This window comes from Cavia porcellus, unplaced genomic scaffold, assembly GCF_034190915.1.
Source record: "Cavia porcellus strain 051 isolate PalLab524CR breed Dunkin Hartley unplaced genomic scaffold, mCavPor4.1 scaffold_15, whole genome shotgun sequence".
In the NCBI taxonomy this organism is placed as follows: Eukaryota; Metazoa; Chordata; class Mammalia; order Rodentia; family Caviidae; genus Cavia; species Cavia porcellus.
In genome coordinates, this window is record NW_026947498.1 from 65862062 (window position 1) to 65883523 (window position 21462).

Genomic DNA, 21462 nt, shown 5'->3' on the forward strand with positions numbered 1-21462 from the left:
CTTCTGTTGTGCATTTTGTAACTAAAGCATTATTTTATTTGCTTTAACTCATTTGGTTGTGCTTTATTTTTGATATTTAAAAGGAATTAAATGTTTACTTTCAATCACATGAACAGAAATGGAGGTAATCATGTGTTTAAAAAACAAAGTACATTTTTAAAGAAGACACACGTGTCCTCACCTGAGGCTGCTGTGGCATTTGTGGGGGTTGAAGCAGCTGCTTGAATCCGAGCATGAGGAGGAATAAGGATGGTAGCCAGAGGTGGATTACTTGACAGTTCTAAAAAGGGAAAACACAAAGATTAGAGCCTACTTTTAACTCTGTCTCTGAAACCATTTTGGTGGTAGCCATAAACACAAGGGGGAAAAAAGCCCAGAAAAAAAAAAATGATAAACCTACATATCAAAACTAGGCAATGAGCTAGTAATCAACATATAGTGCAAGCTCACAGAAATAATATACTATCTGCTGAGATTAAGGTGTGTCTGAGAGCTAAATGGAGCTCAGGGAAAAGCACAAGTGGAAAGGCTGAGAGTAAGTGTATTAGTAAGATGGTTTTTATCTTTTATTGATAAAAATGTATCATCCTACTCTAGCAATACTTACCTGCTGGAATTGAGGGTAAAGGTATTACAGATGAGAATGCATGATCAGTATGCACCTATATGTGTATACATGTACAAATGGATATACAGGCCAAATTACCCAACTGTTGAAGACCTATTCAGATACCACCAGAAGCAGGACTTAAAAAACATCAATCTCACTACTTTTTATTAAAAACAAGAATTTTTTAATACAATTCTGTGTTCTGTAGGGGCAGTTTAGAAAGTTATTTTATGATGATATATAAATAGTGGTGGTGTCTGTGTAAGAATTTAGGGTTAGCTGTAAGAGTTACGATTGTCCTCTCCCTGCCTGGGATAGCCCTGGTTTATGCTTGCAATCCCAGCATTAACCTGCGAGTGCTTTCACTCTCGTATCACAGTTTGAAGAAATAAATACACGATAATTCTAGTTACGGGAAGACATTCTCCAAGCTACAATTTGGGTTTTTTTGGGTCTTTTTTGAGGCAGGGTTTTACTGTATGTTTCAGGCTGGCCTCAAACTCACAGTGATTCTCCTGCTTCCGTCTCCCAAATGCTGGGGTTACAGGTGCACCACTGTGCCTGGCTGTATTTTTTTTTTTTTTTTTTTGATAACTTAGAGAAGTGGCATTACCTTATTAATGAAGGTAAAATTCACAGAGCATAAAAATAATCATTTTAAAGAGGCATTTAGCACATTTTATAAGATTGTACAACTATCATCTCTATCTAGTTTCAATATATTTTCATTATCCCAAAGGAAACCCCAAGCCCATTAAGCAGCTACTTCCCATTAACTCTACCCCTAGACCCCCTAACAAGGAAACTAGTATTTCAATGTGGCAGTTTACAAATATTTTTAGGATTTATTCAACTTAGCCCCTAAATATCTAAATTTTGCACTAAATTAAAGAGTCCAAATGTACCAGGTTTTGGCAATGAAAGAAAATAAACTGATGTCAAAACTTATTTACAGTGAAAAAGAAGACAAGCTTCAAATGGAAGACTGGGAAACTGTTATGCTAATTATCAGGTTTTGAGAGATGCTGTTTTCTTGTAACCTGATTTTGTGGCAGAGGAATAGGAAGAGTCTATGTCATTTTACTTCAGATCAGTCACATTTTAACCTTTTATTTTGGGAAACAAGGGAATTTCTGGTGACTGCCATGGCTGATGATTTTAGGGTTCTAGGAATATATAAAATATTAATGTAGTATGTGGTGGTTACTCTTCATAAATCTAAAATAAATTTAGATTTATCATCCTAATTAAATCTCTTAAAATAGAAAAGCTCCTTTAAAATTCATCCATTTATCCATCTATCAACCCACTCACATACCCTGAGAGTAATGAGCATGAAACTGTATTAGGTCCCAGGATACAAAGATTAAAAGGATAATCATCCTTGTCTTATTAACAAATAGAAATGGACAAGTGACAACAAAGTCATCCAATCTATTAAGAATAGGGGCACTTAAAGTATTAGACTGTCATTCTGGCCTTGGAGAGGGAGAGGTATAGTAATAAAGAAAAATATGGAGGGCTGGGGGATGAAGTGTTTGTGAATAATTTTTAGTCAAACATCCTGAAGGTTAAGAATTTGCTTTTTTCCTACATCAGAGAGCTTGCAAACTGGCATAGGTCTTGTTCGTGTGAATGAAGAAGTCTCCTTGTACTCTTGCCATTGCCCTGTTCTCTCTACACTGAGTTTGCATTTTTTACTGTGCACTTCTATGTGGCTGTCACAAGTAGTTCAAAATGGCTGCAATTAGTTTTTCATTCTCGTTAATTACTACTTAATTCCAGTCACTGTTGTCTATCAATGCCAACAGATAATAAAGATTCAGGCACTGAATGTGGATACAAGCCAAAGCACAGGATGCAATAACAATGACAATTTGGAAGAAGAAGAGCAAATCAAGAGCAGTTGCCAAGACCAGGACGCACGTATGCATACTGAGGTTGAGGAGGAGTGGAAGGGACCGAAACAACCAAGCAAGCAGCTATTTATTAGTGTGTGTGTGAACCTTGACTGCTGGGAGGTAAGGAAAGACAAGGAGGCCCACGACATTAAAAATGGGCTAACTCTGGAGAAGTGAGAGGAAACTAAAAGGTAGGAAGGGTGTGACTGTTACCTTAAGACATGCTTAAAAACAAGAAAAGTTAATGCATGATAAGCATTACATGAACTAATTAGAGACATGCACCAAAAAAACCCCAGAGAGTATTTTACTAGGGAAAACTACAAATGTTTTAATGGTGCAGAAATCATTACATGCTCTATTATCAAACATTTTAATCTATAATTTATTAAGTAAAATGATTTTTTAAAAATAGGTTCCAAGTAGCCACAACAAATACAACCGAAAGGTTACCTAAATGAATCTGAATAAAATTTGCTGCCCTGTTGAGTTCTGCTACATTATATATAGAAGGAACATTTCCAAGAAAATGCAAACTGACTAAACTCAATCATGCCTCAACAAAGCAATTTTTTAAGATGGCAAACAAAACCTCATTCAAACTGGCAAAATATGAAATTTTTCTGAATCTAAACTTCCTATTCTTCCAAGTACAATATTCCAAAATTCACTGTAATTCCAAAGTTCATTGGTTAGAAAAAGGCAGGCAAGAACTTCCCTAAGTTCTGGGAGGGTAGTGTTTGCACGGTGGTGACAAAATGGTTTTTTTTTTTAGTGTGTGAAAAAGTTGAGGATAAATTTAAGAATAGCAGCTAACGTATAAACTGTGGGGAAGAAATCAACCCCTCTTAACTAGCCCAACTCTTATAGTGATTGTAGTGAATTACTAGTCATCCAGAAGAAATTATCTTTGAAGGAGTTTACCCTCCAGATCCCCAGGAAGAAATCAATTTTAAAAATGGGTTTTCATTTTCTTCTACATGTAGATCGAGGGGCTCAGGTGTGCATCAGGCCTCTTATGTGAGCATGAAAATTGTCAGTCATTGTCTACATACCTAAAACTATCATTTCTATTTATGCATACAAAGCTTTAAATGACTTATCAATGGGGTGTCCATTTCATTTGTGTAATCTTTTTAAGCACTAATTAAAATGCTATAGTGGTGCTCTTGCATCTCACACATTACTGAATTCTAATGCTATTTATTTGTACATATTGTCTTAGATGGGTAAATAACCCATTTCTTTTCAAACAAATTTAAAGTACCCAGGAAGTTTCAATTTTCTAACATTGAATACATATATCACACTCAACTCAAAAATTAAACTAAAAAATTTTGAAGACAGTGAGGATGGCTCATACAAGGACTATGGAATTTTCCTAATCCCATGACTACTTTGTTATGAAACTGTCCAAAAAGGAGACTGGCAATTTGTATCAATCACCAAAATAAGTCTCAATGCTTTTAGTGTACTACATTTATAGTACAGATATATTTTAGACGTTACCTGGAAAAATGTTAAGGGTTTTCAAAGTTCTGGTGATTAATCTAAAAACCTTATACTCCAGAACTCCTTTTTTGATGTAGTGCAACACATGAAGCATCACTGAGTCTTTCTTCAACTAAAAATAGTCCTTTGGCACATGAAAGTACTTGGGGCTTGGGGCAGGGGGCATGGGATGTAGCAGGGTGGTAGAATGCCTGCCTGGGGTATGCAAGGTCCTGGGTTTGATCTAAAGCACTGCAATATACAGACAGACTGGACAGACAGTATTTTGAATTTTCCATACTTCTTTATACAATGATTTTGTATATTCCAACCCTATTGTGATTTATACTTTCAGTTTAATTTCATTTTTTCTTTGTCTTTAAGGAGTTAGTTCATTTTTATAACCAGAATTTTGGAAACAGAAGTTGAGTATATCTCAATCTAACTATCTATCATGTTTTAAAATGTGACATTTCAGAGTCAGGGTCTATAATAACTAGTAATAACTAGTCTCTAACAACTAGTTAGAGGGGAACAGACTTTAAATCTGACTTACTGTAGCCCAAAGTTGCATTTTATTACTGCTTCTGATATATCAAATACTGCCAATGTTCTGGTCTTCCTGAAGTCTCTCTGAGTAAACTATACAGAGAACTTCCAATCAATATATTGGGTTCCTTTATTGTTTATTTCTATACTATTCCACATTCTTCTAAATATTGTGTCACAGCAGAGTGAACCACATAATATTAGAAAAAAAAATGACAATTCTCACCTACAACTGATACTTGATTACACAGCTAACATTACTTCCCATTAGTACTGCAGTTCCCTTGAACTAAATCTGTCCTGGCCTTCTTAGGCTACTCATGAATCTTCTGAACTCTCCAGAGCACAGTGTGCATCCCCTGTTCTTACATTTCAGTGCTTAGAAGAGCACAGCCTGATTACACAGAAATTTTATTTTCTAGATAATTTGCAAAATAGCCAACAATTGTTCTGATTTAATTCCTTTAACATCTCTTACATTTAAAAGCACTTCCCTCTTACGCAAATTTATTACTGCTACTGTAAATTATAAATCTAAAGGCCAAAAACCTCTAGCTCAGTATTTACAGTAATTTCACAGTTAATATCAGAAAACATTTCACTACCTCAGATACTTGAAATACTGTGCATACTGAGATAATGAACGTTAAAAGAAAATGTCCAGGATACAAAAAGTCAGATAAGCAGATGAGCTGTCCATATTTACGTTTCTCAATATTTTATAACAGAAAAATAAATTTAGAAATCATTGCTATAAAAATGATAAAACAAAACCTGCTTTCCATAAATAAGAGTAGATTTACAAATAATTAGCCTAATGGTTTCAAATGAAGGAAATATAAACCGCTGATGAACTGGGCTTCTAGAAAACTTATTTTTTGTTCTCCATGGCCCATCTTTTTAATTTCACTTTCACTGGTTTCTGTTTTGTAATTGACTTCTACCCTCTTTTAAAACATCTGATTCTCCCCAGTTTTTCTATTTTCTCTTAACTTCTTTTTACTGTCTTTTTAAAAGTTGCTTTCTGGAATCTCCTTTGCATCTTATCACTTACTTTCTTTATCCTCGTACTCTGATTCTTTACCCTAAAACATCTAGTCAGCCTCAGGCTCCAAGTTACTTGCATTTTAATATTCTATTTTAATTAAGAGTTCCTCAGAGTTCCTAAATCTTCTGCCTAATCAGAATGCTATCAGGTTGTTTCTCCATAAAGTTAACCTTCTCATAACACAGATAAATGGTAAATTCTTAAAAATTAAATCACACTAAATGATTGACAAACCTTACTGGTCCCCAGCCCTAACCCAATCTTATACCTACTGCAGGACAGTGTTTACTATTTTCAACTGGTAAAACTTCAAATAAATTGGATAAAACATTGGGACAAGGGATGTATGTGGATCTGTGGACAGACTCCCCTTTAAACGTAAAACAATTTACTTCGTAATATATTTCTACCTTGGAATAAGTTGGTGAGCAAGAAACCACTATCCTTACTAACTCTACGTGCTTCTTTGGGTCCAGTTAGCTATGTTCAGCTTTTCAGATCCAATGGGAGTAGGAAAGGCAAAGAACGGCATGGTGCCAAAGATTTGTTCTGGATTCCAATGGCAGATGATTCTGCCCGTCCGAGGGTCCCAAGCACTGGTGCTAGAATAATGAAAGCGGTCTGACAGTCTTTTGAGGCATGGAGTCAGGCAGTCAGAGGATGTCAAAATTTTTTATTTGTACAGTAGTGCCTTGGTTCACAACTTAATTCTTCCCATAATTCTGGTCACGAACAAAATCAAATTCAATGGTTAGAGTTGACCTTATGGGGAAATTTGATTTGGCTGGTAACCAATTCATTTTAGGGCCACAATGGTGGGAAGAATTAAGTTCGTGAACTGAGGTACCACTCATCTCTAGCCATCTTCTAGGTGATCACAAAAATATTTGTCATTATGTAAAAGTAATGTTAATTACACTCTTCTGGCTGATTTTCATAGTACAGTAACAAACATCAAACTTAAATAACCTTTCGTTATAAGCTGCAACACTAGTATGGTTCATATGACAGGTTTACTTTATCAATTAAAACAGTAGCAGTATTAACAGCTAGGAGGAATAGTAGAAATATGCAATAAATACTGGTTGCATATATTGATAAATTCTGTGTTTATTTAAAGTGGTAAGTGTCACACCAAGCACTCTATATGTAAATCAGGGGTTATCTTTATTTTATTTGGAGGTAGCAGTACAGACCTCACTGAAATTTTACTGTGAGGATGCCTTAAAGAGTGCTTTACACTGTCTATAATAGAGCCTCGCTATTTCTCTCTATACAATAAATCTCTGGATTCTCCCTTCCTATACTAGGTACATATTAGTTATTCTTCAGCTTCCTGAATTATAGCTTTATTTTGATCATTGGCAGTAATTACTATTAATTGATCTGTTGCTTAAAATTGCATCTACAAAACAATTATTGGAAACACTCCTACAAAATGAGACCTTATAGTATCAAACAGAATGAGCTTAAATAACACCTCTTTCCCGGACAGCTGTGTCCTTACACAGAAATACACTTCAAGAACAACAGTGACACAGAAATACAGGGATAAATTTCTACTATGAAATCACACAGTCAGTCTTCAGAATGGCTAAGATAGGGCACTGTAAAATTAAAAAAGGGAAAGGGGAAGGTTGCATCACAAAATGATACTTTCAACTTAATCTACTTAGCCCGATGGCAAGTGACTCCAGAATACATTCACAGGGTCTGCTTGTATAGATACAAGCATTCGTGTACATTCTTCCCACTGATAGTCACAGAATCACATACACATTCTGATAGCCACAGATACCAAACTACATGCCCATACATACTATATTCAAAAATAAATGTAGTCTTCAAACCTTGAGCAACATATGCACACTTAAGATATATATGTAGATTTATATTTGATACAATAGGCCTATACACCATTAACAATACCAACGTAAAGTATTCTTCATTTATTTGTAAAATCTTACAAATATTTTGTATGCATAAAGAAATCTTTTCTTAATCTTAAAAGGCATGTGGCAAAGTTGAAGTTGAGGAATTTGAACTTCACAGATTTTTAAGGTCATTTGATTCTGTTAACAATATAGTAACTATCAACTTTTAATATTTTCAAGACCATATTATAAAAATCTAAGTCAAATTACTTCTATGTTTACCTGCCTTATGAATGTAATTTTAATAAAGAATAAGTAAACATTTATAAAGTCCTCATTCATTACACTGCATACTTAACACAGTAAGAGATCACTTCATACCCACTAGAATGGCTATTAAAAACAAAGATGAGAAGAATAGAAAATGACAAGTGTTAGCAAAGAGGCTGAAAAATTAGAATTCCTGTAACTTGCTGGTAGGGATGTAAAATGTGCAGCCCTATATGGAAAATGATACAGTGGTTTTTATCATCACATGATTCGGTAAGTATCCCAACGAATGGAAACGTGAAGTGAAAGATGCCAGACATGGAAGGGCACATATAATTCCACTTTTTGAAATATCTAAAAGACAAATTCACAGACACAAGAAGCAAAGTAGTTGTTGCCAGTGGCCAAGAGGGGAAAATGGGAAGTTGTAGTGCTTAATAGGGCTTTCTAGGAGCAATGGAAATATTTTGAAACTTGATAGTTGTTATGTGTACAACACAGGATGTACTAAATGCTAATGAGTTGTTTACTTCAAATATAGCACATGTAGCTGGGCATGATGGCAAATACTTGTAATCCCAGCACTCGGGACACTGAGGCAAACAGATTGCCACAAGTTCAAGGCCAACCTGGACTATACAGTGAGACCCTGTCTCAAGAAACAAAAACAAAAACACCCCAAAATGACACATGTAAAAAGCAGAACTTAACTCTGGATTTAAAAAATTGACTGAAAGTTCAAATATTTTCTCATTTTTGATACATATGCATACACATAATGAAGAGTATGTATTAAATAAGTCTAAAAAAACAATCATCCTCTCAAATCTATCATAGTTATCATACAGTTTTTAGTATGTTACCAAGTCACAAAAACCTGACAAAAGGTTTTCTTGATTAATTTATTTTGAGTTACACAAAGTATTCTTTGGAAAAGACAGGATGAGAAAAGTCTCAACCTTCATCTGTGAAACTTTGAAGTCACTTGATATAAGTGGTTAAAAAAAAAAAAAGTCAAATTTAACCGTAACTCAATAATACTAAATAAAACTTGAAGTACCAGATGTCACTATGCCCAAACCTTTTAGAAATCACGTTAAATAATTCCAGTAAACAGTTACACTGTGTAGACAATGAACATATACCTACAGTACAAAAGAAAACACAACCTGTGGGTGGGTATTTATAGACTTTTAGTGATGTCCTCAAAATTAATGAGTGCCTGACACCAAAAATTTGATGACGTGTTCTAAAAATTTGTTCAAAAGTAGTTTTATGGATTACAAAGACATGGATGTAAAAGATATAAATAAAAGCACTAAAAATTGAGATATTAAGAAAGTAGATTTCTTCAATTAATATGTAATCTTATTCCTAAATTAGTATATAATCTTTCATAATACATAATTTTAAATAAATTCAAGTTATCAAATCCATTTGAGATCTTAAAAATTGAAGATAATTTTATATTTAAAGATTATCACTATATGCGTCAGTGAAGCAATTTTGTTAAAAAGTGATTGCATGCCAATAGTAGCTAATTTGGAGTTGTGTTTTTTAATTATCTCTGCATTTTTATGTTTTCAACATTTCCTCTCTCTACACACAAACCTTGATTAAAACAAAAGCAGTAAGAATTTAAAGATAAAGCTTGTTTTCATAAAAAGTTTAAAACTTACATGGCATAGGATTATATAATTTTTACTCTGAAAGAGGTCAACAGTCTTTCAGTTTAGCCCTCAAATCAGAGTAAACTTATCTCTGATAATCTAGTATTATCTAGCTTTCTTCCAAACACTTCTATACACAGATCAGCATTTTGAAAACAACTCATTCTACTGTTAATTGAAAATCTCAGCTTTAACCTATCAGTATAGTACTTTAATTCAATTTCTGTAACAAACACTTAGGTTTTTATAGGAAGTCCAAATATGTACAGCTGAATTGCTACCACCATTTTCAATTTTGTAATCTGGAGAAAGAACATTTGGTTACTCTTTTTTGTAAGACTGTTCTGTTCTTGAGGTATTTACAGCAGCTATCAAAAGTATCTTAATCTCTCCTTTTCTAGCTATACCTTCAATTCTGCTTTTCTATATCCCTTACCTAAAATTTGCTATTATTCTTAAATGAGGTACAAGGGGCCCCAAACAACATTCCAAAACGGTTTCCGTTTTAAATAGTCAGAATAAACAGTTCCAGAATGTCAGACATTCTCTTTTTGAAATGTAATTTAAGACTACATTGCATTGCTAGTAGTTACTACTGACAGCTTAAGTTTATACTCAACTAAACTATACAAGTTTATTTTGCTATTAACTCAAGTCGTTCATATCTACTGTGTGGCCATGAAATATCCCACATTCAATTTTAGAAAAGGTTATGGGGGAAAATGCTCAAAACAGAATGTAAAATAATGTAATTAGAATGAACAGCGTGTCTCTTTCTTGGTCCCAAGTCTCTCCTACTACTTTCTACATTTTCTAGTCTTACTAAGCTTACATCATAATCAACATATCCATGATTTATTTATTTCATCTGCAGTAAGTTACAAACTTTCTAGGCTCAGTTATAGAAGAAAATCACATCATCAGGGTATATGATTTAATCACTTGGATTCCTAACAGGCAGAAAAGCAAAGTAAATTCACAAATGAAGACACTGATCATTCCTAAGATTTTAGGAAGCCACCAATGAACACACAAACTTCAAGTTTTCTTTTTGGTGTTTCTTCAGCAACTGCAGCTGTACAAAGTCCCAGAGGGGATGGGAATTTCTCTCTTTGCAGTTCTTACATATGTTCTGAAGGTTTAAAGACTAGCTCTTACTCTGTTTATAACTGGATATGTATAAATACAGCCACCAACTTATTTCTAGATTTCAGAAACGATGTAAATCCTTGTGAACCAAGAAATCCTAGTATTTTAAGTTTCAGTTTCAAGGATTAAGGTTAAATTGCGTATTACTATAGTCTTAGTGATAAACCTCATGCATCTAAATTTTTGCTGTGCCAAAAATTATTATAATCTGCAAAAAATCAGAAACTGTATGTATTTGAAAAATCGTATCTGCCAGTATTTTCTTTAAGACTATTCAAGACTGGCCTAATACTTTAGTGGGTGTTTCCTGCCTCCTAAAGTACTGTTAAAATTGTTGTCTTCTACAAATTTTCACTAACAGTGCGTCAGAGCACATTCAATGTGTAAGTTTTTAGACATGGTAGAAAAGCTAAATGTTTGAAATTACCTTGAGTGGTAAAGTTGAAGAGTGCAGGTGTGTCTCGCCCATTTGGTAACTTGACATTTGGGTCCCGTAATTCATCGAAAAATGAATGTGCACAAGCTTCCAGTGGTGTCAGTCGGGCAGTTGGTGTATACTCCAGCAGACGGCTACACAGTGCAATTGCCTCTGGGGGAGTTCTGGGTCGGAAGACCTTAAGTACAAGGAAAGGGAAAGAACATTAATGTTTTATCATAAAAACCTAAGCAAATAGCCCTGTGAATACTCTGTTAATCCCCATCATGGATAGAAACATGGTATATGTGGGAAAGGAGCCTTCTAGAATGAAAAGAGTTAACTGCATGTGATTCACCACACTGGGGTAAGTTGCTAATTAACGACTACGCGAGAAATGCTTAGAGAAAACTACACATGCTAATCATAAAGCAGTACATTCAAGCATGCATTTAAAAGACGACAGGCACATGACAAAGGCTTAAGTCTGGAGGCAACCTCAACTAGAATATGAAGTTAATTAAAGCTTAGATTACTGTGGCAATAAATAAAAGATTGCCTCTCTGGCACTAATCTTAGCAGAATAACTGTTGGCAATAAATGGCACTGACCAAATCTGGCAATCAATATAAAAAAAGAAAAGAAAAACTGTTACTCTAGGTCAACAAATGCAAATGCTTCTCAATAAGCAGAGCCTACCATCAATTGAAGTTCTTGAGTGTCCTGATTGACAAAATATCAGACAGTGTTTTCTCAAGAAGCTGTTACCATGAGTATGGCCAAGTCACTCTTGTTTGAGTAAAAGTGACTAAATATTTAATGATTTTAATCAGGGAGACAGAGATGTATTTTTTATTAAGAGTCATGAGCAGAAGTGAACTGAAGGCTATGGTAAAATGTAATCAAAGAAATTTTCTTGAGGGAATAAATAGCATTCTATTCATCTGTGTCTTTAAATGAATCAATACACGTAACTATAAGAGTGTGCTTCATTCTAAATTATGCTAAAGAAGTTAAAGAAGCAGAAACAAACATAAGTAGATAGACAAAGAGTCTTAAATACTAAAGAAAAAAGAAACATATTGATAAAATAAAAGTGACAGTGGAAGTGGACAGACACATAAAGGGAAGTAGACGGACATAAGTGGAGGGGAAAGGATTTGTAAGTGAGGAAGGACAGACATGCAGACTCCGATGGGGATGAAGGACTCTGGGAAGCTGACTGGCACAATGGCCGAATGTTCTCTTAGGGTGAATGAAGGTGGGAGAACTGGGCATGTAGAATTCATCTTGAATTTAGAAGGCGAGGAGTGCTTTCTATAAAAACTGAAAATTAAAAAAATCCTATAGCTCATTACTGAAAAAGATTATTTTCCTGGAAACTGGGTTGAATAGGATCTTAATATATTTCAGAACCTAATGATCTCAGTGGATTTATTAGCTATATTAGAAAGCCCTTTGTAAGATCAAAAACTTGTCTTTAGGCTTTTGAATAATCTTAGTTGAGGAAATTTTAGAATGCTTGGATCTTCCTGATCATTTCCTCCTCTCTTGCTTAAGGTCTGTGATCAAATTCAGAATGCAAAAACAAAAAGTCAGTGGAAAGCTAAGAAAATTTATCATAAAAACATTAAATGCGGGCTGGGGGTTTAGCTCAGTGGCATAAATGCCTGCTTGGCAAACACAGGTCATGAGTTCAATCCCCAGTACCAAAAACCCTCAAAAAAAACCAATAAATGCTACTACTGTTTTATTCCTGCATCTACCTGACATTATATGAATTTACTTGCTAGCTTATCCAATATCCTTAAGCACCAATAATAGCATAATATAAGTAGGATTAAAAATCGTATCACATTAAAAATGAGTATTTCTTCAAATAGTTCCAATGTAGGATTAGCTATGTGGTTGAGTTATTTTATAGAAAAAGCTTCATATTAAGGAAGTTTTTTTTTGTTAAAGGTATTAATAAACCAGTGTTGTAAGTTTATTTCTGACAATCTTTTTTCTGTGTCTTTTCAAAATATTTTACTGACTATAATCATCCTGCCTGGTACTAAGATATGTATTTGTGTATTTTGTCAGAAATCCTAACTCAAGAAGTCAGATTTGAAAGCCATAAAGAAAAGAACTAATTTCAAGAATTTACAATAACCTCAGGATATAATCTGCCTTTAAAAATAGTATTTGAACCGTAAATCTTCTTGATGAGAAAAGCTTTGGTTCAGTAATTTGTGGAGAAAGGTTAAATGGAACATTCAGTGGAGTTAAAATCCAACATCTTCCAGAGTTTAGATTTCTGACAACAACACAGGGTGTGGTCACATGCAATTTCTAAAAATCACAGTCCAAATCAGAAACTAACTTTCTTAATTACTTTTGTATCTAAAGAGAAGCAACTCAACAACTACTGAAATATAGGTTTCAGCAAAGAAGCTTCTGTTGCCACATCATTTCTTGCTCACTGTAATTGCTTAATATCCAGAGTGTTTGGTTTCATAGATCTTCATCAATATTTTATTCTTGTTAAGAGTAACAGATTAAAAACTCCACAATTCCTAAACCTCGACCCTAGAAGTCAAGGATCACCTAGGAGCCTGACAATCTAAATATACCCTAAAAAACCTATACCATAAAATTAATGAAAACAGAAACCACAGCTGCCTACATTGTTTTTACAACTGTATTTCAAGAATTATTTAAATTATCACAAAATGTTTCCCCCCAGTTTTATAGACCTGCCCTAAAATTTTGGGAAAAAAAATTAAGTACATACCCGCACTCCTGAGGTGAAATGTCCTGTTCCTGACGAATCCTAAAGATGATAATGCAGTGAAATAATCCAAACAGGGGAAGTCAATCCAAAAGAGAATAGTCCAGCAAGGAAAAATATATCCAATGTTATAAGAAATCCATGGTGTAGGGGGACATAGAAAATGTTTATACAATTATAAACTTTAAACATCAGTAGCAAGTCCAAAATTTAAAAATTATTTCACCACAGTGTATGCAAAAATTTTTTGATTGTGCAATGGTGAGGCACAGTAAAGAAACATTTTAATTTGTTTATTATGTTCCAATGCCAGTGTGTTTATTAAAAAAATACAAAACCAAAAAAAGTTAAATCAAAATGAAATCTAGAAGGAAAGTTCCCAAAGTAAAGTGGTCTTTTGTGACCTGGGAGGGGGCATGTTAGCCTGCTTTTAAAGACGTAGGTTCCCAGCCATATTAATTTTTCACAATTAATATGTCCCAGTTACATAGTAAAAAGGTTTTTTGCTAAATTATTAGTGATGAGAGAAACATATCAAATATATTTAATTTATATTACTATAGATTCCAAGCTAGATATTTTCAATTTGTGTGAGCTAAGAATGATTAGGCCACCGCGGATTATTCTCCATTTTGGATTGACTTCCCTGCTAAAAGATGTTTATTTGCTGACATTCTCATTATCTTAGGACTCTTCAGGAAACTGACATATCACATCATGAGTGCGGGTATAAACTTACTTTTTCTATGTGGGCTTTACCCCCTCATACCCTTGCACCCATTACTGAAGAAAAATATAGAACATTTTTTCTTTTTTGGAAAAATTCACTGAAAAAATTCTACATTTTTTTAGCACTACAAATTCAACACAGTTGCATCTGCAAATATGCCCAATTCACCCACCAAAAGCTAAACAAAAATGTATACAATAAACAATACAATTAAGGGACAGTCACAGTTACAGGTGACATGCATAGTAATGTACACCAACACCTAGGCACAACGGAGCCAAATATACAAGGGAGGCAGGAGGGTCTATTATGTCTAGGTATTGAGAACAAAAAACAAAAGGCAGAACTCACCAGTAGCTGTGAATTCCCTTGGCTATTCTAAGAGAATGTAACATTCTTTAGGATAGTTTCCAGTGGGAGAATTAAATATTTTGCAAAAATAAATAATCCGCGGATTATTTTTAGTCTGCAAACTAAGATTTAGTATACGGATTAAAATCCAGCCCATAAGAATAAAAATTCTCACAGCACAACCAGGTGGACAAAATAGAAAACCACACTAAAAGACCTGACAGCAGAAAGTAAAATTCAACTGGGCCAACTAACAATTAGTGCGCAGACTAAATATGGCCAGCCAAATATGCAGCAAGGCCATGGAGATTCCAAAAACCCCTTTAAAAAACTAAAAGAAAAGGGCAAAAGAAAAAGAAAAAGAAAAAAGAAAAAAAGGAAAGAAAGAAAATATAGAAAGGAAAAACTGAAAAGAACCAAAACACTGACATGAACTTTTAAAGTGATTTTAACTACTACCTCACCTATGCAACAACATATTTTCTTAAATTGAAACATCAGCTCTCATCACAATGCTACGTCATAGAAGAAAACCACAGAAAAATTCATTTTTTATATCAAAAAGAAAGTCTATGGTATCAAACAAATGCAAACAATTACTCAAAGTAAATCTGCATTTGCATAACCCAAAAATGACATACCTAATGTTCTTCCTATATGACCTAGACAGACTTTGACCATCAAAGTTTAAATTGGAGCTGTTGAGACTGAATCTCAGCCCATTAAAAAAGTGGCTGTTTAACAAAAATCTTATACACTGTATCAATCCTATAGTTAAGGTACTTCTCAACTATCACAACTCTGCTATATTACGCAGCCAAGCAGAGCAGTATAAAAGCTGACAATATATTATGGCTAAAGATAGAGAACACAGAACAAGTGTTGTGATGGTTCCAAACAGTTACTCTTCACTAATTTTCATAATAAATTAGAACACTGACAGTGTGCTCTGGTCATATACAAAATATAAGCCTCCAGTATAAGAAATGAATAAACCATTGATATTCCTAAAGTGCAATCCTACACTTGCTCTCAAGTAACCTATTAATCATCTAAAATGACACAGTGTCACAGAACTGTCAAACAGTTGAATGTTAAATAAAAGAAACTAAATATATCAAACTGCTTATATCCAGCCTATAAATCAATAATTAACTGGTCTACACTATTTTAAAAACATTTTTGGAGTGTTTTAATGTTGATTCAATGCAGTGACATGAGGTAACAACTCATTTTAATACTATCAAAAAAATTTCCAGCAGCTACTGAAAACTGACTTTTACAGAGTATATGAGCCAAGTGAAACAGCTATGCTTGAAGTTAGCATCTAATGAAGTAGATACAAAACTGAATACAGTGCAAGTCTACTCAAGAGATACACTTTTCTAACCTTTGAACAGTTTTACATTTACAAAAGGCTGGGTAAATGAATCACAAAGAACACTGTACTCTTAGCCATGACAGAGCATTCAATGAATTTCAGTTGCACAAATTCAAAAGTTAGTTGTGCCAAGTTCTATCACATATAAGAGAATTATACGTAGGTATTAGTATTTAGCTACGCAATGTGATTTGTGCTAAATCATTCACTGATGAAACAGTACTATGGGCCTACAAATTACATGTAATTTACCAAATAACATTCACTTAACAAATGTCAACCTCTTACTGTTCACAAAATAGTTCTGTAGTAAGGCTGCCCTTCCCAAGAATACATGAATACAGTATTTCTTTCTCATTCATGTCTTCCCATTGAAGCAATACATAACTAGGCTATAATTCCTAACCTTTTCTCTATCTTTTAAAATTCTAATTCTTCTTCAACAGCCTACCTCCTCTATCATCTTTAAGGAAACTTCCTTTTTTCCTTCAACATTTTCACTAAAGATCTGTTTTGTAACCTATAAGAATGTGGAAAATCTCTGAACTGCTACAGTACATTATCAAGCACTAATAAAGTACTTTAGTCAATACTTGCATCTATGGAGCTTTTCAAGGGCAAGAACTTTACTTCTTTTGTATACTTCACAATACCTAGCAGAGTACTGGTTACACAGAACAAATAAGATTTAAAGAACAGATAATAAACTAGATTTTTGCCTTACTTTTCAATTTACTCCAACCCCATCTCTATTCTACATAAACAATCTTTAGAGGAAGTCCATTCACATAGGAAAATGGATATTACAAAAAGGGAGGATGTGATTGTTCTAGCACTATTAAAGATGTAGGCAAAATTTCAGGAGAGAACATACTATAGGTATTCATGAGATAATGGGTGAGTAGTGTCCAAGGCAGAAGTCTGAATAATTACATAGACATTTATCATTTATCGTAAGTAGCACAACAAAATAGGTGAAGTGGCATTCTTAGGAGCCAACAGAAATCTCCAATACGGTTTTACGTTTTTTGGAATCTATGTGAATAAAAGAAACCAAAACACATAGATACAGAAGACATACTAAGAAAGCTTGACAGCAATCTTTGTTTTGTGCTTTCCAGGCCTCTCAATAGGCACTTTTGGTAACTTACTGAATAACAGTCAAAACGTAAAATTTTAGGTTCTGAAAAATCTTGTATTTAAGGGGTTAGAGAAAAAAAGGAGGGGTATGAAGAAAATCTTAAAAGAAGTCTATGGGGCTGGGGATTTAGCTCAGCGGCATAAGCGCCTGCCTTGCAAGCAGGCAGTTGTGAGTTCGATCCCTGGTACGGATAAAAAGGAAAAAGACAAAAAAAAAAAAAAAAAAAAAAGTCTAAAATGATTACTATGGACCTCAGAACTCAATTTTCTGCCCATTCTGTTAGCCAGATGAGAGTATTAGTATTTATTCATATTACAGCATGTCTTCTGTGTTCTAAGAAAACAAGTATGCAAAGATTAATGTTTATAGATAGTGCTTTACGGGACCTACACGTGTAACCTACAGATCTAAAACTATACAACAAATATTTTAAGGTAATTCATACCAGTATTATGATTATGAAAGGGAAATCAGTAACTGCTATAACATAAATAGTGCCAGTTAATAGGTACTATAAGGAGTTCTATAATGGGAAAACAGTAATCATGAGGCACTTGGAGGTTAAATATTCCATTGGGGATGTAAGGCTTTAGATCTTCAGAATGGGTAAGACTTGGTGAATAGGAAACAAAAAGAGCAATCTAAGTGGGATGGGGAACAAAACAGCAAAAGATAGAAATAAATATGTCTTCCCTGGGGTCACTCAGGAAACAGTTCGATTACCTCGGAAAATTCCACATGACTGCAATGATCTTCAATATAAGCTACAAGCTGAACAATACTCATTTGTGGCTAATATATTAAGTAGCCCACCAGTGACCACAGGAAATCAGGGCCGTTTGGATTCTAACTACTTCCTTCTACAATACCAGTTATATTCCTTATGAAAGAATATGCTGACATCTGTGTTACTTAATTGATCTCACAGGATTATTTATCTGGATAAAGTGAGAATTTTGTCCTCCTGAAATTTAAACAAAAAGATAGCAAAATCAGGTACTCAAAACAAGGGAAAATATCACAACACATCTACTATAACCTTATTAGAAATTCCTAATCTATCTAGATATAAACTTTAAAAATCATTGTCCAACAATATGCATCTAAGGAGGAATTACAGCTGGAGATCGTGGGAAAGTGATTAGTTTCAAGCAATGAAATAGCCTAGAGATGTTAGCAGCAAGACAAAAATTAAAATACTATTTTTCTGGAAAGGAAAGGTGTAAAAAGAACAAGAACAGAGTGACTCTCAGGTGTGGTGGTGCATGCCTGTAATCCCAGCACTTAGGAGGTTGAGGCAAGCGGACTGTCATGAGTTTGAGGCCAGTCTGGGCTACAAAGTGAGTTCAAAGCTAGCCTGAACTGCATACTGAAACCCTGTTTCAAAAAACAAACAAATGAACAAAGAAAAACAACAACAACAAAAAAGAAGAATCAGAACATTATGAATCAAGACACAGAACCATGTTGTCATTATACGTAGTTCATGTCATATTTCCCTAAAGACTATGACAGTGTCACGTATCATTTTATTTTTATTTTTCTGAGACAGGCTCTCACCACATAATTTAGGCAGGCTTTGAATGCACAATCCTCCTGCCTCAGCCTCCTAAATGCTGGCATTACAAACATGCATCATCACACCTGCACACATTTTTAAAAAGCTAAGTTTGACAGCAAGAACAATGGACTGAAGTCATACAAAACTAAAGAGATGAAACTAGGCGGTAGCACATTGTTTTACAATTCTATTTTATGACAGTGTCCTAAACTAAAGTTAGAGCAACAGGGACAGAAAAAAAAAGGAAAAATCAGAGAATTATGCTGAGGCAGAACTTTCACATTTACTTAGAATTAAAATAAAGTAGTTTTTAAATAAGCATTTCTGCATTTTCAAAAGTGTCTGAAGAAAAGTTATGGCAGATAATCACTATCTTACAAAAGAAAGAAGCCGAGGCATAAACACCAGGACCAGTAGGTTTCTCTCTCTTCATTTCTCATAGCCTGTCACCTAACCCTGCCTTCATGTTTTAACTGCAGAATAAGCTTTTTACCTCTTCATCTCCAGCTCTACTGCATTCTCAGTCTAGGTTTACATCACTTCCTCACACTTTCAATTTGGTTTTCTTCTTTGAAGTGTACAACATACACCAATGTAGAAGGCCTATGTTCTCCCACACCCAGTAGTGGTCCCCGTTCAAAACCATGATCCCCTGTTTCTTTGCCCACTGAAGCCACAAGTGCTCTGTTAATGGATTAGGTAGCACTAGCTATTATGGGCCAGTCAAGGGTAACTTAATGGATCCTGTCACACACCATTCTGGGATCATCTTAGTGCTTCTGTTTTCCTTTATCTTTGCCACACAGCTGTATCTTGTTACTTACTATGTACTTTCACGTAAGACTTTTTCTCCTTTAATTTTATTTCTAACTACTTTTTTGAAAATCAAACTGCCAATACTAGGATCTAGTTGCGTTATACAGTGGCTGAAGAAATCAGGGCTCACATTCACATGCCTACAGCTTTGGGAAATGGAAGACAGCAAAAAGAAAGAAAAAGAAAAAGAAAAAAAAAGAAAGGAGAGAGAGAGAGAGAGAAAAGGATTGTTCTTGTTTTTTGACTCCTACTTTCCAGATGCTAATGGCAAGATGCTCTCGTCTTTACAGAATATTATGTATGTTTTTAAAAACCATTCCACTGGCTGCCCAGCATAAGAAAGCATTTCTCAAGTGGCTGTCTACCATTATAATGGGGGAAGGCAAGGAGACACAACTGAACCACCTCTAGGAATCTTAAGTTTTCTATTTTTATAATAATATATTAAAAATCAATACAAGCATATTTTGATCATCTAACTGACCAAATGGAACTATGGAATTTCTGCACACCACTTGAATCTGTGCATACTGAGAAATTAACACAAATGAATGAAATGAAAACCAAATTACATCAAAGGACACTTGCATATAAATGAAGTGTTCACAGTAATTTTAACAGAAAGGGTAGAACTAAATCATTATTCTACACATAGTATAGGAATGAAAATGTAAGTAAAGGGTCTTTATACAAATTATTTATTTGAATAATAGATTATAGAAACAGCGGAAACTCAAGGTAAAGAAAAACTTAAAGCATACAAATTCATTACAGCTGTTCTGCTGGCTGAATTTTAACCAATCATTTTTCACATTCCACTCTGGTTAATACTTCCAGTATCAGGAGCTAACCCACAGGAAAAATGCCAAATACGACAGACACTAATGTTGATGGCAAGGTTGGTTTTTAAAAAATGAGGATGGGGACTGTTATCCAGGAGTTCATGATCTTGAGATCAATCAATCATTCATATATATCTATGGAGGATAACATCTGAAGAATACTTTGATTACACCAGAAAAAAGGTGCTTTTCTTGTCTCCTTCCTTCATAAAATAATATTAAACTATAGAAATATAGATAGGCAAGACAAAGAAAATAAATCTTATTCAAGCATTTTATTTACTCTTCTTATTTGGGATATTTCCTTATTTATTCATTGTACAGAATTCTGTGTTATTTTCTCCCTAATGTGGTTGAAATCACAGTATACTATAAATCACTTATTTTAACACTTTTAACTTGTAATAGCTTTAATGGATTCAAACTAAACCCAAAATAAGCTACCTGCGATTCTCTGGGTTAGAGCCAAATGAGAAACTCTAAGTATATCTTCTGACTCAGATTCAAAACTAACCTGAAGTACAAAAATCCAAGAATACTTCATTGAAGACCATTTAGTGTTTATCATAAATTTTTAAAAGAAAGAGGAGAATATAGTGATCTCTTGGCCAAGGAAGACCTATAATTCTGGCACTAAAACACTGAGGTTTTTGTTTCAAAAGGAAACAGTAATTAGTAATGTGATTTTCTGAAGAGAGGTAATGAGTCTATGGTAAGTACTTCAAGGAAACTAACAGTGAAGTGGGAGCAGGCATATTTTTGATTCTAGCAAACGTAAATTAGTTCATCTAAAGCCATAACTTACTTTATTGCTTATTATAAATGATGTGAAACCAACCAAATGAACTTCTTGATGCCCAGAACAAACTGTTACATGGACATTTAAAATA

At 34.2% G+C, this 21462-nt stretch overlaps 1 protein-coding gene across 2 annotated transcripts in view; it reads right to left on the reverse strand.

Moving 5' to 3' along the window:
* Gsk3b (glycogen synthase kinase 3 beta) overlaps positions 1-21462 on the reverse strand; it is a 185246-nt gene that overhangs the window by 17543 nt on the left and 146241 nt on the right. Inside the window, exons 9-11 of one of the 2 annotated variants that reach the window (XM_063225024.1) lie at positions 13754-13792; positions 10990-11176; positions 182-280 (exon numbers count right to left, since the gene is read on the reverse strand). In XM_063225024.1, coding sequence (XP_063081094.1) covers positions 182-280; positions 10990-11176; positions 13754-13792 — 325 coding nt within the window. The remainder of the gene's footprint in view (positions 1-181; positions 281-10989; positions 11177-13753; positions 13793-21462) is intronic. The other variant, XM_063225026.1, reaches the window with a different exon arrangement.